The sequence below is a fragment of the Podarcis liolepis genome (genome assembly GCF_965112155.1).
Source record: "Podarcis liolepis genome assembly, chromosome: 1".
Taxonomy (NCBI): Eukaryota; Metazoa; Chordata; class Lepidosauria; order Squamata; family Lacertidae; genus Podarcis; species Podarcis liolepis.
In genome coordinates, this window is record NC_139554.1 from 91,771,976 (window position 1) to 91,791,006 (window position 19,031).

Below are 19,031 nucleotides of genomic sequence, written 5' to 3' on the forward strand. Positions count from 1 at the left end.
TACCGTATTTTTCGCTCTATAAGACACACTTTTCCCCTCCTAAAAAGTAAGGGGAAATGTGTGTGCGTCTTATGGAGCGATTGCAGTTTGCACAGCTTTCGCACCGATCCCTCTTGCTCTCCTGGCTTCAGGGATAGCCGCCCGAAGCCTTCTGAGCGCAGCAGGAGCGCTCCCGCTGTGCTCAGGAAGCTTCGCATTGCTTTCGCTCCCTCTTGCTCTCCTGGCTTCAGCAAAAGCAACGCGAAGCCTCTTGCTCTCCTGGCTTTGCTTCGCTGGAGAGGCGCTGCGCAGCTTTCCCTTTATGCACAGCGCCCCTTCAGCAAAGCGGAAAAAGAAATGGAAGGGGCTCTGTTTCTCCTGCCGCTTCGCTGATGGGGCGCTGCACAGAGAGGGAGAGCTGCACAGAGCCCCTTCCGTTTCTCCTCCCGCTTTGCTGGAGAGGTGCTGAGCAGAGAGGGAGAGATTTATTTTTTCTTGTTCTCCTCCTCTAAAAGTAGCTGCATCTTATGGTCGGGTGCGTCTTATAGAATGAAAAATACGGTAGTTAATTGGATATTGCCCATTGTCTGGACTAATCAGATAATGATAAAGTCCACATAGTTATGGAGAGGAAGCATTCTTACTTAGTTCATAACCTGAAAAGGCTATTTTAATGCACTTAGGCTCTCATGCAAAATTCAACAGCGTCAGGTTCTTCTAGATTAAAATAATACAAGTTTCTCTTTGTTGTTGTTGTTTTAATGCATAGGAATGATGGTTACACAGTGGGTTGGTTAACACAAGGCATTCCATTTGCAAGTACTCTTGTTTGAAAGAGAGCACCAAGGTTGCTAAGTGAAATACTCAAAGCGAGCAAATGCCAAAGCTTAATTAAAGATTGAATCACAGAGCAAAGGCACAAAGGCATTTTTCTACCACAGTAACAGTCACAAACTAAAAACCGCAGCTATATAAGATAGCTAGTTAGCATGGGCAAGGGGGCCCCGGTAGTAATATCATTTTTGGCAAATGTGTTCCCTGTTGTCCATCTTGTTAAAAGCTTTGTATGTAATAAGCTTTGCATTTTGCAAATAATTCAGCATACTGTAATTGAGCACATTTTGCATATTTTCAGCAGAATTGTAACCCTCAGGCAAGAGTAAACTCTAGAAATCTTAATACAATCTCATTGTGATGTGGATTGTCCATCTACAGCCCATTCTTCCACCATCTGTAATTACCTGTAATTACAAAAAAAACGATATTACTGGGTCTGGCCCATAGTGCTTTGATCCCAGTAACTTAGGTCCCTTTTCACCAGTCACGTACAGTAAAGGCTTAAATATAGGCTGAGAGCAAACAACTTTGTGTACGTCTAACAACCTTGAAGTTGCTCAAGGAAGCTCCAAGTCTGAGGATTTATGGGTTCTGAGATAATCTGAAGTGATTTTTAAAGTACTTTCATATAGGTGGAAAGGTTAGAACTGTTTTGCAATTCATTTCACAAGAAAAACCTCAACTAAAGTCTAGTATACTTTTTATGGATCAGTCCCAGAGGTACAGTTTGAGAAACTAGTTCCAACAAAATGGATTGGTTCCAGACTTAATCATATTTGGTGTAGGGCCACTTGTATGAGTGGGAGCCTGCAATCCTAGCCTCATTTACCTGGGAGTAAGCCCCACTGAATTCAGTAGGACTTACTCCTGAGCAGACATGGTTAGGATTGTATTGTAACTCTGACTCCAACCCAGTGTTTCACACTTTGTGTACAAGTGTTGTTCACAGTTCACCAGCAGCAACATCCTTCCCATAGTGTATAAGTAATAACTTGGACTATAAGGCAGTGCCCTTGCCTACTTCAACTCTTGAAAGACTTAGGTGAGGATTGTCATCTGGGGAAAAAAATCAATGCACATTTATAGCAAAAGATCATGTAAATAAGGTATGAACATAATAAAAATCTGAACAACTGAGTTATGCAGTAAAACTTGATGGGTTACCTAATCAAATCTATGAGGGTGATAAAAATGGTTTATTATCTCCCTTAATCCATAACTTCTAAGAGTCATATAACCTAAAGCAGTGGAAGTATTAGGTCTGGATAGAGTGCTTTAAGGACTGAGCAGCTATGCTGGATGAAGAATGAGAACATGAGTGTCACTGTTTTTTACTAGAGTTGTAGGCACCTGAAGATTTAATTCTGTGGAGTGTAAATGTCTCCATGCTTCCATGCTTCCTTCGTGATATTATTGATTATATGACACTGAATATTGTGCATGATACCTTGGGCATATTGCATTATTACTTTGGACAGTGCACCACATTCCCCATTTTAAATTATTGAAGCAACTTCCATTTTTAAGTGCTGATCCAGACAGCTCTGCTCAACAGCTGCTTGCACTCCCTGGTCATGAAGATGCTGGCCCTTTCCCACCATAGACCAGCAGAGAAGCCTGCTTCACCTCTGCTAGCTGATTGACAGCCCTACCTGGGTTCAAATGCCAGGGACTGGGGGCCATATCTTTCCCAGCTGAGATGTGCTTCACCTGGGAACTTTACATTTTCTCTGAGGTGACATATAGAGACAAACTGCTGGCATTTGCCTGGGATAATATCCCTTGGGGAGAGCTTGAGGTAAGAGAGGAGGGGCAAGCCAGATGAAGGGGATGCAACACAGGCAGTTTGTGGATGTTTTGCATGCTAGCCCCTTCTCTATCCAGAAGAATTAGAGTTGTGCTATCAGCCAGCCTTCTGGCCTGTTGATGCTGCAGCTGAACACCAGGTCATTTTTCAGTAAGCTCTCCCTCGTCTATTTGATTCACATGTGGAGGAGCGTTTCTAAGTAGTACAGCCTGGACCTAAGAGCAGGATGGAACTGATGGTGGTCTGTTTGTTCCTAAAGCTGTTTGAAGATGAAAATGCTTGTATCCACCAGGACCTTAACTCCTCCTCCTCCTCCTCTTCTTCTTCTATTTGCATGCCACCCTATACCCATAGATCGCAGGGTGGTTCACAACATAAAATTACAATATATTAAAAAATACATAATAAAAGTAAGAACAAAAGCAAAGCAATAATTCCTCCCTTCCACATTTAAAAGGGCATTGGTGTCCATCAGCCAAAGACCTGTTTATAGTGAAGGTACCAGCCAAACATCTCTGAGGAGAGCATTCCACAAGCAAGGAGTCACTGCAGAAAAGGCCGGTTCTCATGTCTGCCACCCTCTGGACCTCTTATGGAGGAGGCACATGAAGAAGGGCCTCAGAGGATGATCTCCTATTAGAGAAGGTCTCAAGAGGTCTAGTCCTGTTTTGTTAGATGAATTACAGGTGGTATGGCTTGAGGATGTGGACCTGTTGAGTACAAAATATTTTAGGTTCAGCAAATTATGATACTTGGATATAAATGAGGGATGTGTTGTTGTTTAGTGAGTATGCTACTGTCTAAGGTTCAGTCTCTGGCATTTCCCCCTAAAAGGATCTATAGTTCAACTAGGAAATTCATGGGAAGCTGCTAAAGGTCAGAGTAGATAGCACTGGGTTAGAAGACCAATGGTCTGACTTGATCTAAAGCAGCTTTATAAGTTCTTTAGCAAAAACCAAAGTGCAGTAGCCATGATCTAGACTATTTGGCCTGCATGCATAGTTGAACTGAAGAAGCTGTGTGAACAAGGCACTGTTGGTACAGAATGTGCCTAGTATTTTCTTAAATACTCAGCCCAGAAGCTTCCTTTCTTGTGTCCTTTCCATAATGCATCAGTTTCTGAAATCATCAATTTCATCACTCAGATATGTATTTAAACTGGATCAAGTGCTTTCATGTCATCATTTTGCAGCACATGCAAATATATTTTTGTTTGTTTTGCTAATCACTCATTCCAGACTGCAGTCAAAAGCAACTAAGCGTCCTCATTCCCTTTAAAATATGTCTTCTTTGTTGATAAGGAGTGTGGATGTATGTTCAGTTAATGCTCATTAATGCCACAAAAGCCACCCACACCTGTGTGTACAGTGGTAATTCACACACCTCAATTATTAGATCTGTTAGGGAGTCTCTTGAAAAGAGATTGGGGGAGAGGGCATTGCTTATCATTACATTTCTGCCCCCTGTTGTGCCGGCAATGCAAGTTTCTGACCAGAATCTCACATTCTGACTGATTCTGTAAAGGAATAATTATGTTCTGAATATGCATGGAATTTTAAACTATTTTTGGACTACATTTTTCAAGCAAAGGAACTATATTTCTAATATGAAATGTGGTGGTGATATAATAATTAGTGTTGGGTTCTGCATCTTTCTGTGACTATTTTCAGATATGGTAGGGACTGCTGCATCTTTTGCCCCAGTGTGCAAAACAGAATCCATAAGGTCTTACCTGTCTCTATACACACATGAAGGTGTGGTATAAGAGGTTGGGGCTATTGAGATGTTTGTGTTTATTTCTCACATAGGCTCCCCCGCCAAACTCATTACTCAAAAGGGAATAATGAACAAAGGCTGTCAGAAGAGTAGTCCACAGCATGACCTGCACCATATGGCATTAGGGAGATAGATTGCATGTGCTAATTTAGACCTCTGCCTTCATTAACATTTTCTTATGTTTTCCCCAAATTAACTACCATGCTGACTCAACAGTCAAGGAATACTTGTCAAGGAACCAATTCCTTAGAATTGGTTAATATTATATCTGGATCAGCTGAAGACAGAAATGCTACCTGATCTTCTTTCAGTCATGTTCCCTGACATGTTTCATTTGCATAGCTGCTTTTTTCCATCTGTAATGCCAGTAACACCCTTTTTCATCTGCTGAGGTTTTCGTTGTTTGTCTCTAAATTCTCACTAGGAAAGAAACAACCAAGTCATAAAATATTTCAGTGCATGACATGAACAGGCAGTTGCAGACCAGAAGCAATGCTTAGTAAATTGTATATTCCACTATTCCTTCCCCTGTCATTCCATTGCCAATACTGTATGGAATTTAAGAGCCTTCTGCTTTCACTTTTTCTATAAGTTCCTGCTCCAGTTCCGCATGATCCCCAGAGCCTTGTTTTATTCTGTATAAAACTGTAATACCCTTTTATAGTTATATTTAACATTTTAAACCACTTCACCCACAGGCCTCAGATGGAATCAATACATGGTTGTATTTTGGCTTATTTCATGGCATGTGTACTCAGAAACCATATGCTTAGATCACAACTGGATAGTGAAATATACAGGCAGTTAAGTCAGATTAGCCTGCCCATCACTCACTCATCACATTGGCATATCTTTGCATTGTTAGTGTAGAAGAATAACATGGAATTTGTCTCGGTTTGTGTAATATAGATCTACCATCAGGTTGGGTCAAATGAAATTACCTTGGGGATTCTCAGACAGTAGAAGTTTTGCCCTAGTTAGTTAGTTTGTTGATAGTGATTCTGGCTTCCTTTATCCCTGTTTTGGCTGATATCCCTCATATCTTGCTTTGAACCAAGCACACCTTGTGCAGTAGTACCATTTGTTAAGTCTATTTTTAAATATAATATTTGACTGAGAAATACACATGCTCCACTGTTCTCATTAGCCCATGTTCTGTGGTAGCAGTCTTCACCCAGAAGAAAGGGAAATCCAAAGATCTTAAGAAGAAAAAGCTTTCCATTATCCCATAGACCTTTCCCAACAGGCCAGTTAATGGCTAATTGAAGAAAAATTCTACTAATTAATCATCAGTGTGCATTTACCTCCGGAATCTGGAAATGGGGGCCTCTATTTGCGGGAACTAACATTTGTACATTGCAAGTCTGGAGGAAACTTGCAGCTCAATTTTATTGCCTTTACCTAGGTGCTTCTAATGACTGATGTATCAATAAAACTATTTTGTGTCATTAAAGCAGCTATATGTTTATACCTTTTGAAAATGAATTTCCTCTCCTGCCTGGTGTGTAATACCAATTAATTTGAAATACGGCTATGGTTATTTCCATTCATAAAACCTTAGACAGTGTCTTGCATCATAGTGAACTGGCTCTTCCATTAAGCAGCATCTCGCCAGCAAATCTTTGGTCAGATTCTGTCATATGTGACGTGCAACGTGATATTTGTGCTTACTGTACATTGTATTTAAAGCATATGCATGTGAAGAACAACTTTGGTAGGAAGACTGTTTCTTTCCTGACTTTTGGATGCTTTCCCTGTGCATCCAAATGTTTAATGTTTCTGGCATTTCAGTACACTTTATTTTAATCCCAGTGGGGTGTATTGTGAAATTGCTAGCTATTTCCAGGCAGTCTGAAATATAGAAGGTTAAACGCATCAAAGAAATAGTTGTTATGGTTTATGATGTTTTGTAAGCGTGAAGGAATTGTATCTTTTTGTTTTCGTTAAGGCTTTACTAGCGTTCATTGTTGCAGTGCAAAATTGTACCTTGGCCAGAGCTGTATTCATAGAGTGTAATGAGCATAGCATGAGACAGAGAAAGCAGGAAGGGTTTCTGGCACAAATATGAGGAATGGATCAGCAAACAACAACAGCCTAGACAACAGTATAGAACATTTGTAGAAATACACTCAAATGGAATTGGAGGATAGGTGATCCCCAGTTGGGATCATTCAAGTGAAGATCATTCAAGATCCCCAGTTGGGATCATTCAAGTGAAGAAACAAGACACCCAACTGGACAGTAACAATGCTTTGTAAACTGGAGGTTCACTTTTTTCTCTCTGTCTATCTGTATTCCTAATATGACAGAAATTGGTTGTGCTCTTTAAAAACATTGGTGGGAATAGGGGATAGAAAATAGAGTATAGTTTTAATGGTTTATCTGAGATCCTAAGACTCTGCACATTTTTCTTCTCTAATGTTCTGTGTGACCGTATAAGATACCCTCTGTCTTTCATGGTCCATCTTAAAACGAAGATTCTTGAGAAGTTTATATTCGAGATTGCTATAGCTATAAATTAGTCAGAACTCTCTTGATAAGGATTGTGCTTCCTGTTTTGCGAGAAGGATTTTTCTTCAGGTCATATTCATCAGTGTGCATCATGGATTTTGTGCTGGTGTTTGCCCCTGTTTTCACTATAGCATGCAATGATTTGGATTATGTCAAGTAGTATGTGAATGTGAGCTAATGTGTGAATTGCTGGGTTGCCAGTTGTACATATGAAAAAAACCTAGGGGTCTTAGTGGACCACAAGCTTAACACGAGTCAACAGTGTAATGCATTAGCAAAAAAAGCTAATGCTTGACCGCTGCTTAAGTTTCAAGTAATCTGTAAAGAAACTGATCTGTAAAGAAACTGACCTCCCAGTCCACTGGCCCTGACCATCCAACACTGCTGCTTGTCTTAGGCAGCACATCCTTCCTGATGTTTATGTGTTGAAGCAGGCACATACTGGTGGTAAGATGTGTACAGGATAGGCTATTGATGTGCTTAGTTTTCCTGCAGGTTAGAACATGGTTACAGCCCCTCTCTCACCGGATTTTAAAGAACCTGGTCTTAAGGAGCACTCAGGTAATTTGTACAGCTGCCAGGTGTGAGTTGCTAACTTATTTTGCTTGGAATGTATAGCTCAGGAATGCTCAAACCTGTTTAAATTCCCTTTGGGGACCTAATCCCCATGGAAACCTCTCATTCTACCAAGGAGAGAGGCTGAAAAAAATCTTCAGTACATTCCCATTAACACACAACTATCAAGCTGCACAGATCTCTTTGTGCAGTCACATGGTTAGCATCTTTTTAAAAAAAGTACAAACTCATATTTGGAGCTTACTCTTTGGCTTCAGTTTGTTAAACATGTAACTGTTCAGTCCTCTTAATTTTGTAGAAATGCATACAAATGTATGAGTTGTTAAGTATCAGGCTCCAAAAGGCTTACAGTGTTCAAAGGCTGCATTGCCTGCAGAGCTGCCCATTACTCTCCCCTAGCTAGTCCTTGAGCAATAAGAACCTGAAGTGCATTTGCCTGAAACAAGTATGCACTCCTTTCTCTCTGGATTCATGCTGCTTCCAAAAACATTGCTGAATGATCCTCAAATGTAGGGAATACTTAACAAGAACACTGAACAATGGACACAGCCTAGTACTTGTGTGGGAAATATAATTGGAGTCCTTGTGCCCCACTCCCATACCCATTTTAACTCTGTACATCCTTCCTCCCTGTTTGGTAAGACCAGGAGAAATGTTTATTGCACATTTTAAACCAGTCTTCTCATTACATTAACAGAAATATTTGTGGCATGCTGCCATCAAAGAACGTGGAAGCAAGCTAATGAATGCTAATGATTTCCAAGTAGCTTGTCAATAGAACAAATTTAATAATCAGTGTTTTGCGATTCTACATTCATAAGTCAGTGTGTTGCTAGGGTACAGAAGTCAGAGATACTGTCTTCTCCCATCTGCTTTGAGACTGATGGTGATCTGTATTTCCTGTCTGTGTCATTCTTCTAGCTTCAGGCCATAGCCTGGATGAGGCAGTGCCAAAAATTAGATGAGGAATCTGTGAACACACTTTTTAATCCATAATCGCTCAATGTGAGAGAAGTATATGTGGCAAGTACATGTGACAACTAGCAATGTGACTAGCTATTCTACAATCAGAAAATGCTACATATAGAATAGTAAGAGTTGATAGACAGATGAAGAAAAACAGTTTTCTTGTACATAAAGTTTAATGGTTTCAGTCCTAATTTCAACCATTAATCACTGTTGGCATACTTTGTACTTTAGTTCAATAGCCACAAATTTTAAAAAAGTAAATATTAAAATATATTTCTCAATATTATCCAGATAGATACAAATAGACACCCTTCATGTGAAAGCAGGCTTTGGTAGATTGAGCACAGGAGACCAACAGTGGGTCCAAGAGCCAAAAAGACAGTTTCTGCACATGCTGTAGAGAAAGTGAGGAGCAGATGGGCTCATCAATGTGGGAAGGTAACCCATCTAGGAGATGGAAAACACTTCGCTGTTGCTAACTTCAACCCCGGAGGAGCACTCCATTCTGTCTTGAGACAGATGAATGCCAGCAGCAGCAGCAGAAGCTACAACAACAACAACAACAACAACAACAACAACCACACACACACACACACACACACAATTATATATCTTTTTAAGAGGAAGTAAACCTGTTGAAAGCATGCCCAATGTCCATATGAAAGCTATAGGCATCTCTTTATGCAGGTCTGCCTTGTAGCAGATCAGACTGTTGGTCTGTCTAGCTCAGTAATGTATACAGTGGTACCTCCGGTTACATACGCTTCAGGTTACATACGCTTCAGGTTACAGACTCCGCTAACCCATAAATAGTGCTTCAGGTTAAGAACTTTGCTTCAGGATGAGAACAGAAATTGTGCTCCGGTGGCGCGGCTGCAGCAGGAGGCCCCATTAGCTAAAGTGGTGCTTCAAGTTAAGAACAGTTTCAGGTTAAGTACGGACCTCCGGAACGAATTAAGTACTTAACCCGAGGTACCACTGTATTGTGTCTCTGGCTCTGCAGAAGTCTTACCCACCACCTGCTAATTGAGCCTTTTAACAGGATTATACTTGGTGCCTTCTGCATATGAATAATGGGCTCTACAGCTTGAACTGTGGTCCCTTTGTCATATTGCTGGTCCCTTCCTATAGGAATTATTGTCTGTATCTTATTTATATTTTATTGATCTTTCATTAGGCCTCTTGTGGCTCACCTAATCAGTTTGTTTGTTTATTTATTTTTACTTTGTACTTAACTGATCCATGGCAAAATGCTTAGGTGGGCTTTTTTTTTTTAAGTACATTCCTCTGGAAGCCTTCCAGGCTTTGACAGATGACAAGGGGAAGTCAGCCTCAAACTTAAGGAGCAGCCACTGAGAGTGCTTGCTCCACAAAACTTGGCAATGGAATGTGCTGCTGATTACTGCTATGCAACCATGGGTATCCCAGAACCTAGCCTTAGGCTTTATCTGCCCATTCAGGAGAAATTGAGGTGGAATGAACTGTACCACTTCAAAACCAGGTTGTGATTCCAATTTTGAATAATCGCCCATGTAACAAATTCCCTGATGATAGAACTACATAAAGCAGAAGAAGAGGAGGAGGAGGAGTTTGGATTTGATATCCCGCTTTATCACTACCCGAAGGAGTCTCAAAACGGCTAACATTCTCCTTTCCCTTCTTCCCCCACAACAAACACTCTGTGAGGTGAGTGGGGCTGAGAGACTTCAAAGAACTAGCCCAAGGTCACCCAGCAGCTGCATGTGGAAGAGCGGAGACACGAACCCGGTTCACCAGATTACGAGACTACTGCTCTTAACCACTACACCACACTTGCTCTTTTAAAGAGAGAGAGAGATTATGCACCTGCAGACTGAATAGGTAAAGTCCATCCTATCACATCATTCTCTTGCATATGTGGTCCAGTGATAAGTCAAAGAGCATTTCAGGCCTGTAAATCTGAGGGCTGGTATACACTTGCAGCAGAATGATGTGGTTAAACACTGAGGTTGCCCTGCAGGGAGAGCCAGTTCACTGCAGGTTTATAAATGCAAATAATAAATAAATATAACCACTGCAAACATTGCTAGCCAAAGGCTAAATGTGGCATTATGTATATATACCTGTCCAAGAGACAGGTTGTCTTTGTTTGCAGTCAGCTCTGAACAAGGATTTAATTCTAATAATACTCTGGGAATCCTGATTCCCAGTTATGCTGTTATTTTATATATTCTCGGATATTCCAGGCAAGCTGGGAGGAAGAACTAGTTATGTTAGTGTGTTGCAACTGACATGAAGGTGTCCTTGCACTTGATTTTTGACCTTTCTCTTCCCCTCCCGGGACAGAATATGTCACTTCACTTTCTTGGTCTTTGGCTTTTACTGCAGTCATGTCAATATTCACTTAACACAAAAGGGCATCTCTTTCAATAATGCACATCAAAGGTGTTTTGCTATAAAAACTTGGACAATCCAAGCAAGCCTTATGCAACATATTATACAGCATCTGGGTTAAGGGCAGCTTGGAGAGTTCTGTTTTAAAAAAGCAAGAGGAGCTTTATAGCAAGTAATCTATAGCTGTATAGAGATGGATAAAGCAGTAGTTGGGTAGGATGTACACCACTTTGGGATTAGGTGTTTTTGTGTGTGTGTGTGTGACCCTTTCATAGTTTGGGAGGATTCAGTGTTTAACATTTTCAAGAACAATCAAAGCAGAACATCGAACAGATATTTTATGCTTCTGGAGTTAAGTTTACATGCAGTAGCAAGGGAATTGAAAGGTTTTAGCAGGCATGCATAGAATAGTGGATGATGAGGGGAGTGGATTTGCCTTAGGGCTCCCTGTTAATGAGAAAATATCAGTTCCATTCACCACGGCTGTGTGTATCTGCCTGTTCCACCCATGAGAATAAACACCCATCATGATAAAATAAGAAAATTATAGGAAGAAATGAGACATTGAAAGATTATCTAGTCTGTCTCCCCACCCAACTGGGACCAATTATCCTTATTACCATCCCTGATGCAAGAAAAACACTTAAATTTCATAATGTAATAATTTCCAGCCATAATAGTGTGTGTTTTCCATAGGGTGTAAATTGAATAATAAAGTGACTGATGTCAGTGGAGTTCCCAAATACAGATCTCAAGTCCAGCCCTGTGAATCTTTCTATTTTAGTACAGAAGAGTTCAGTAGTTACGTTTGATTTTTTTTTAACAGGGTATGACATATTCTGTTGACTAGGCTTTCCCCAAAATCATTAAAGGGATATCAGTTCTGTAAAAATGTTTGCTGACAATATGCCTAGCTGAGCTTTGAAGCAAAAGTTAGGTGCATGACAGAATACCAGCCATCTGGCAACCAAACATATTTCACTCCTACCTAACCTCTGACTTCAGAATTGTCAGAGCCTTCCTATAGCACCTGTTCTGTAGGGCAGGGATTTCTGTTTCAGAACCCTTCAAGTGATGGTGATGATTATGCTCCCAAATAATAATAATCTAAGCTGCAGCTGTTGAATTTTAAAAGTTTCCTCCACATAAAAAGTTATGCTTTGCTTTTACATTTTAAGGGCTGTGCTGTATAGCACGCAAATCATAGCAAAGCCAGTGTGCATTTCTTCATTGCAATGAAATGTGACGTTAAGCTATTACTTGAAAACTGTTTTCCAGTGTAAATTTTATGCCTACCATGGGAAACAGTGGTAGCTATGTTCATTGTTATAACCTTGATGGGGAAGCCCAGTCTGCTTGTTCATTTAATCATGCAAGGAACTGAGGATTCTTGTATCCTCACCCACTTTTGCTTCCTGACTTCTACTCACAGTGATAATATGTAGTGAATGTTGTGATTGCGTAAATTCTTGCTGTTTAAAAAAAAAAAGTATGTAGAAATGAAATATTTATTTTAATCTCTGGATAAATTGCATAATTTAGAAATACATTTAATTTGCATATTCTAAAAGCACATCCAGGATTCAAGTAGGCAATTTATTTGCAGGCATAGAGATCTGAATCTCAGCCCATGAGAGGAAGGGTAGGCAAAAGTCTGGAAAGCCTAGACATGGAGATGTGGAACAAAGCCATAGGGTTAAATATTAACAAGGTTGGGGGACCCAAAATTGTCTGTTGGATCAGAGTTAGCTAGCTTGTACAGTCAAAGAAGACAATGTAGGATGGCCCTGTTTATAGAAAAGAATCAGTAGCATATATGACAAATTTTGTCCTAGTTGTTCAGTTTCCTGTCTTGAGAATACGGAGAAAATTGGTAAGATCAGAACCAGCTGTTCTCCAGGTTTCTTTCACCGAGTGGACTGCACTGCGCCAGGTGGGAGATGAACTGTAGCTTTTAATGGCATGTATTTTCTCTGCTGAGATCGCCTATGATGACAGAGATAGAATTTTTTTAAATAAAATAAAAATAATTAAGCTGATGGGGTATTTTCCCAGCTTGTAGTACTGTAAGCTTATTACCTGCCCTCAGGCTCTGGAACACTGGTAAGCTGTTTGCTTACAATATAAGCCCTGGAAACAGATGGTCAGTCCCCTGCTATTGCTGTCATCCAAAGGCAGCCTTGGCCTTGTTGTATAAGGGAGACTTCCGATTCCATCAACGAGGCAGAAATATTAGTTTCTGACAAATAAATCATCCCCATCCCTTCTACTAATTGTAGAACACATTTCAGGGTCCACGGTTTTCTCTTTTCAGTGTGTTAGGCACTTGGGTTTATGTAGTTTTTTCCGCCACGTGCTTTCCTTTGTGGCAAGAATGCTTATATGTAATGTTGCATAGAGGCTGCCCCATAGAGAGTCGGCCAATCTCAGTTTTCTCTGTACTCCCTGGTAGTGTCTCTCTAGGGTTTTAGACGGGAGACTTTCACAAACCTACCTGGAGATGCTGGATATTGAACACAAGACCTTCAGATGTTCAACCCATTGAGCTACAGCCCTTCCTAAACCACCAATAACCTGCCAGTCCCTTCCCAAAGAGAGTACTGAATTCTTATTTTAACCATGAACTGTGAAATCCATTTACTATACTTATTACTGAGCCAGTCTTGAGCGTGCAGCCTTGCCACACATAGCCATAAATGCTCGCTTGCCGCACATATCTACTACATAAGTCATTGGTGGGCTAAAGAAACAGCTTTCGTAAAATAAAATTTTGCTCAGTGAGCTAGCAACTGGTGAATTGTAAGTTATAACAGCTTACTTTAGTTCCCATTTTCTTGGAACTGGTGGTCAAACAGGCGGAGAAATATGGTACAAATTGAAAACCTTTTAAGATTAAAATTCCTAAATGTACGCTGAGATATTTTATTCAGCTTGTTAACCCTCCTCAGGGTCTATAATTGAGGGCAGTTCCTGTGTTGCTGGTGGATGGGGGTGGGGTGGAAGAAACTAACTGATTCCTACTGCTTTATCTAATAAACGTCTGCATCATCAGTGTTAGTCCCACCCAAACATTCCTATGCATTAACTAGGCCTGTGGGCATCATCATCGTCAATAGATCTGTGCGGAGACCAGCACATCTGTTAAAACATGGATTGTGGTGGGGAAAGCTTACATGGGTGTAATTACATGTGTGTAAATGAGCCTTTTTAATGATCCATTTGCTCCCTGATGGGGTTAGTAGCCTTTATATATATGAGGGAATAGCACTTTTTCCATTTTACAGCTACTCAGTATTTTAAAGAGCCAGAGCAAACCCAATTTCAGATACATATATAATGGGCAAAATGAAACTGTGTTACAGCGAAGTGAAGCTGAATTGAAGCATGAACAGATCCCAGAAGCACAACATAGGGTGTCCTCCACTGCAATTAAAAGAGAGAGGGAGAGAGAGAGAGAGAGGCAGACCAAGGAAGCAGACATTGGAAGTGCTATTGATGTATCACTGATGTGGTCCGAGAAGCACTTGGGATGATAATGTTGCTCTCTTTGCTCTCCCATCCGACACAGAACTTATTTTTATTTTTATCACTGAAGGCCCTTGCAATATGTGTGTCGGGTAAGGTATGTGTATAAGAATGAAATTTATAATTTATTAGAAGGCAGTAGAACGTGTGCTATCATTTTTCCCGTAGGCAAAGCCAGTTTTTGTGTAAGGTAATTCCACTGACAAGATGAAGGATCCATTCTGAGCCAGCAGACTGCAAGCAAGAGGCCAATTATACCTGTAACAGGGTAGCCATAGCCAACGACTTGTCACACTCCAGTGGACGGCACTACTAATGTACAGTTCCCAGGATTAAAAGTTGGCCGTCTAGTGTGCACCCAAGTGCATCTCAAAGCAATAAGCTTTAGTGATGTAGAGATGTATCTTAATCACAGTGCCTACTCTAGTATCAGTTACTGGTTTCTAAATCTTAAATCCGGAATGGTGTAGTGTTTAATAGAATGAGCTGTGGACCAGCAAATCCCTGCTTCAAATTTCACGGCAGTCTTGAACTCATTGAGTGCCCTCCAGCACACTTATGTTTCAGCCTTATCCCTACTTGCAATAACTAGATGATAATATTGGCCTGCCTTATTGGGGTGTTGGGAGAGATTGCTGAGGTAATGTTGGTAAAAAGTGCATTGTATGGCTGAGGAAAAATGCTCTATGAATTACCTGTCAATAATGTAAGCAAAATGAGTACTGCATTTTAATCATCTCTGCCTAAATTTGCAATATAACTTGCAATTTCTTGTAATAACTGCTTGTTGTTTTTTTAAGCATATGTATTGTAACCCTTACCACTAAACAGAAGTTTAATGCAGCATTGAAATGCTAATCTAAAATCTGCAAAGCAGAAGACAAATGAGATTAAGGCATAAACTATCAACATGTTTTACATGAGCAAATGGATCTTTGATAACTTAGTTGTAGGCAGCTCTCTGATTTTTTTCTGGAACATGTAGTGGATCAATTTTCTTTGTAAAGAAAAATGTTCTGTTAAACTTTTTTCTGGCAGGGTGTGGGCACTGTAAGAAAATGAAGCCGGAATATGAGAACGCCGCTGAGATGCTCCACGCAGACAGTGATGTAAGCTAATTCCCTCTTCTTAGCCTGTTTCCAAATTATCCTTAATAAATAAATGAAATCATAAAAATTGTTCTCCTTTCTTGCTGCAAGAATTTCAGCTGTTCTCATCTTCCCAAGGGGCTGCAAAAGCGATGGTTCCAAAGTAGAAGCTCATCGGTAATGCATGAGCTCTGCCAGAATTGTTAGCAAGAACATTCTGTCTTTAAACACAAACAAAACATTCACAGGGTGTTTATATATTCAGCTGTAGAGCCTTGCATTGTATATAACATGATTGAGCCCAAATGCTGCACAGAAATGTTTTGTCCCCACTATTAATTACAGGTTTCATGTATAACACAAACCTATGAAAGCATTGGCTTACATTTAACGCTGTGCACTTGTAAACTAATAAGGGTGTTCTCCCCTTCTGTTTAAGCAGGTGTTACTGACTTTGACTTGATTTTCTGCCTACCTATTGTGCATTCCAGTATTGCAGAGAAGAGTTAGGCACGACTGCTATCATTAGTATAATTAAAACCATGCACTAATAGGTCATGCAACAAGAGCTGGCCTCACTGCATAATTTGAGCACTTGTTAACTGTGTTCTGGGAGTATCTTTATATTTGGGGGAGGGGGAGGGGTTCTTACCTGCTGTTTAATAGCTGAAGGACTTTAGACATAAAGGTGGGTAGAATTTTGCAAACCCAGGAAAAACCATCATGGAGTCTTGCGCTACAAATGGGAAGTCTTGCTGGGTAAATGCTCTTCATTCAAGGCCCAGGGCCATGCTAGGTCATCCCATCATTACACATGTGCAGCAAGTGTTGATTTTTTAAAAAAAATGTTTTATCCTTTTATGATTCTTTTTTAAACAATCAAGCGGTGTATAAATTTTTTGAAATAAATGTATGTTGGCCAGTTAATAGTTTCACAGCTTTTATTCTCCCTTTCTGCAACATCTAGCAATAATGCTTTAGTAGATTGGATGGAAATTTTCCTATAAGGATTTACCCTTAAAATGGAAAAGCATTATTTGTCTTAACAAAACTGATTAAACCGTTCTGCTGTTTGTGGTGATAGAAAGGTTCAAGTACACCTTTCTATGTATGCTTTGCACTTCCTTTGTAAAACCCATTCTGGGCTCTGAATGACTGGCTTATGAATTCTTCCTAAGCTTCACAACCAGTGATTTGTAGTTACAGGTATTACTTTTTATATTGCAGAGACCAGGTGTCCTGGCAGCAGTAGATGCTACTGTCAACAAAGCTGTAGCAGAAAGGTTTCATATATCAGGATTTCCAACACTCAAGTACTTCCAGGATGGAGAAGAGAAATATACTTTGCCACACCTCCGAACAAAGAGTAAAATTGTTGAATGGCTCCAAAAGTAAGTGGTAGGCACCAAAGATTTATCAAGATTAACAACTAGCCACAGATTTTTACTTTTTAAAGATGTTTAAAAAGAAGTTTTTAGCAGCTCCATCTCTTTCCATTTAAGTCTTTTATTTAAAACACCCCAATGCAAACTGTGGTGTCCCACAGAAAGCTAAACAAACATGGGGTATGTTTAGCCAGGAGGTAGTTTTGTCAGTATTTTCAAAACTAAATGGGCTTGTGCTTTCAGGTAGCTTGAGAACAGCAAACACAAAAGTGAATGGTGTATGGGAGGGAGAAGGAAGGTTGCTGCCACAGTGGAAATGTATTAGCTATTCTGTCCTTTTTTGCAAATCTTTCAATATATTTTATAAGCATATCAAGGATATGATGGGACAGAGCAGAGACACCCTCCTTGCTACTTTGACTTGGAAGATATGGCCAACTTCCCTCAGATCTGGGGTTGTTTCAAAAAACCCTGGTTGTGTTTTTGTTTAAACATAGTGTTTTACAAATAATAGTTTCCTGCAGTTTGCACAAAACATAGATTGCCTCCAAAACTGAAACTTAGCAGCTGTGAGGAACAGGAACCCTACATCACATTCCTAATCCTCCAGACTATGGTTTGGAACACGGGTGGGGAATTTCCAGACCCTGTGCCAAACTTGGCCCACCAGGGGTTCAGATGTGGCCCACAAGGTCATTTGCCCCCAAACCACCTGACTCACACCTCATGTCACATGTGGTGAAAGATGCGGGGGGGGGGGGAGAGCGTAGAAACAGAGCTGTCAATGCACAGTCAAGAGTCTTTAAAGCTGTTCCTGATTGTGCACTGGCAAGGGAAACAGGCTTTGTCACTGTCGCTTGCCAGCCGATGGGTGGTAAAGCCAAAGTCCTGGGCATTTTAAACCATGCAGGGTGGGCTTCTGCTTTGAAGTCCCAACTTCAAAGTGTCCAATCCCTTGATGTCATTGTGACGTCAGACAGTTGACAGCTCAGCAGCCCCACCTATCTATCAGTTTGACCTGCAAGGCTAGGAATTGACAGGGATCTGGACCACAAAGCCAAAACAGATTCCCAAACAGCCCTGTAGCCTACCTTCCATGGGGAGAGAGAGAGAGAGAGAGAGAGAGAGAGAGAGAGAGAGAGAGGTGCTGCTACTGCTGAGTACTGTCACAAAAATAGTCCTTACATTTAGCAATAAGTACCCAGTCCTGCTCTACTCATCACAAAAACTGCAGAATAAACAAACTCATATTGCTTACTACAGGCTAAAGTCTGTCCACTCAATACCTTCCCTGAGGGTAGATTTTTCATGATCACAATAACCCTATTATTACTTACGTAAAACTCTTCAGTGAGTTTTACTTTTTCAAATGAGGCTTGCCCTGTATCAATTTTTCAGAAGCCCCTATTATTAAACCATTCATATGCTTAAAACAAAAAAAAGTTGTCATCCTTTGTATGGAGGTTGGCATTGTCTGTCATGTCAAAAATTAGACAATTAAAAAAAACTTGGGGGCAGAGTCCTACACTGGCTACAGGGCTGCTCCCCCACCGCTGGTTTGGAAGACTGGAAACATTATATTTGAAGCAACCCAGTACCTTGCGTTTGACTGTGCAGCTACCCAAGAGAAAAAAATTTTTTTTTCTTCTTCTTTTTCACAATGGACTGTTAAGTGAATTTGTAAAGTTTGGCAGCAGCAGGTAAACACTATTACGTGTGCTTTTTGTTGTGTTTTGTACCTAGATAAATATTTGCTTTTGGGGAAAATAACATATTTTGCCCCAAACCCTAACAGGCCCACCACTTTGATGGATGTAGAAAAATGTGTTGAGCCTAAGTTTAATGCATATTGAAAACTGTGTAATTCCAAGAGGCAGGACTTACTGGTGGTGGCATTCTTGTTGATGGTTACAGAGCTTATTCATTATGAAAGCTGCCAATTAGCCAAGGGCAAATTGCATCATTTTGAATCAAATAGTAAATTCATGAGTTGAAAACTCATGTACTACTGCATACAGGGAAAAATACAAAAGTGTCCTTTAGGGAGAGGGTGTGTGAATTCTTAATGGTTTGTAGAAAAAAAGTTTAAATTTGCCAGGTTGGCATTAAGGGTGCATAAAAAGACTCCTTTTAGTGTTTTGAAAACTACTTGGCAGTGCTGGAATTTAAACTATATAATTGGGAAACATGTGCCTTGAGGCATAT

General features: G+C 40.3%; 1 protein-coding gene across 5 annotated transcripts in view; it reads left to right on the forward strand.

Moving 5' to 3' along the window:
• Window positions 1–19,031, forward strand: part of PDIA5 (protein disulfide isomerase family A member 5) — a 163,206-nt gene that overhangs the window by 88,863 nt on the left and 55,312 nt on the right. For all 5 annotated transcript variants that reach the window (XM_083490363.1, XM_083490362.1, XM_083490361.1 and 2 more), the window contains exons 12-13: window positions 15,392–15,462; window positions 16,669–16,832. In XM_083490363.1, the coding sequence (XP_083346489.1) occupies window positions 15,392–15,462; window positions 16,669–16,832 (235 nt within the window). The remainder of the gene's footprint in view (window positions 1–15,391; window positions 15,463–16,668; window positions 16,833–19,031) is intronic.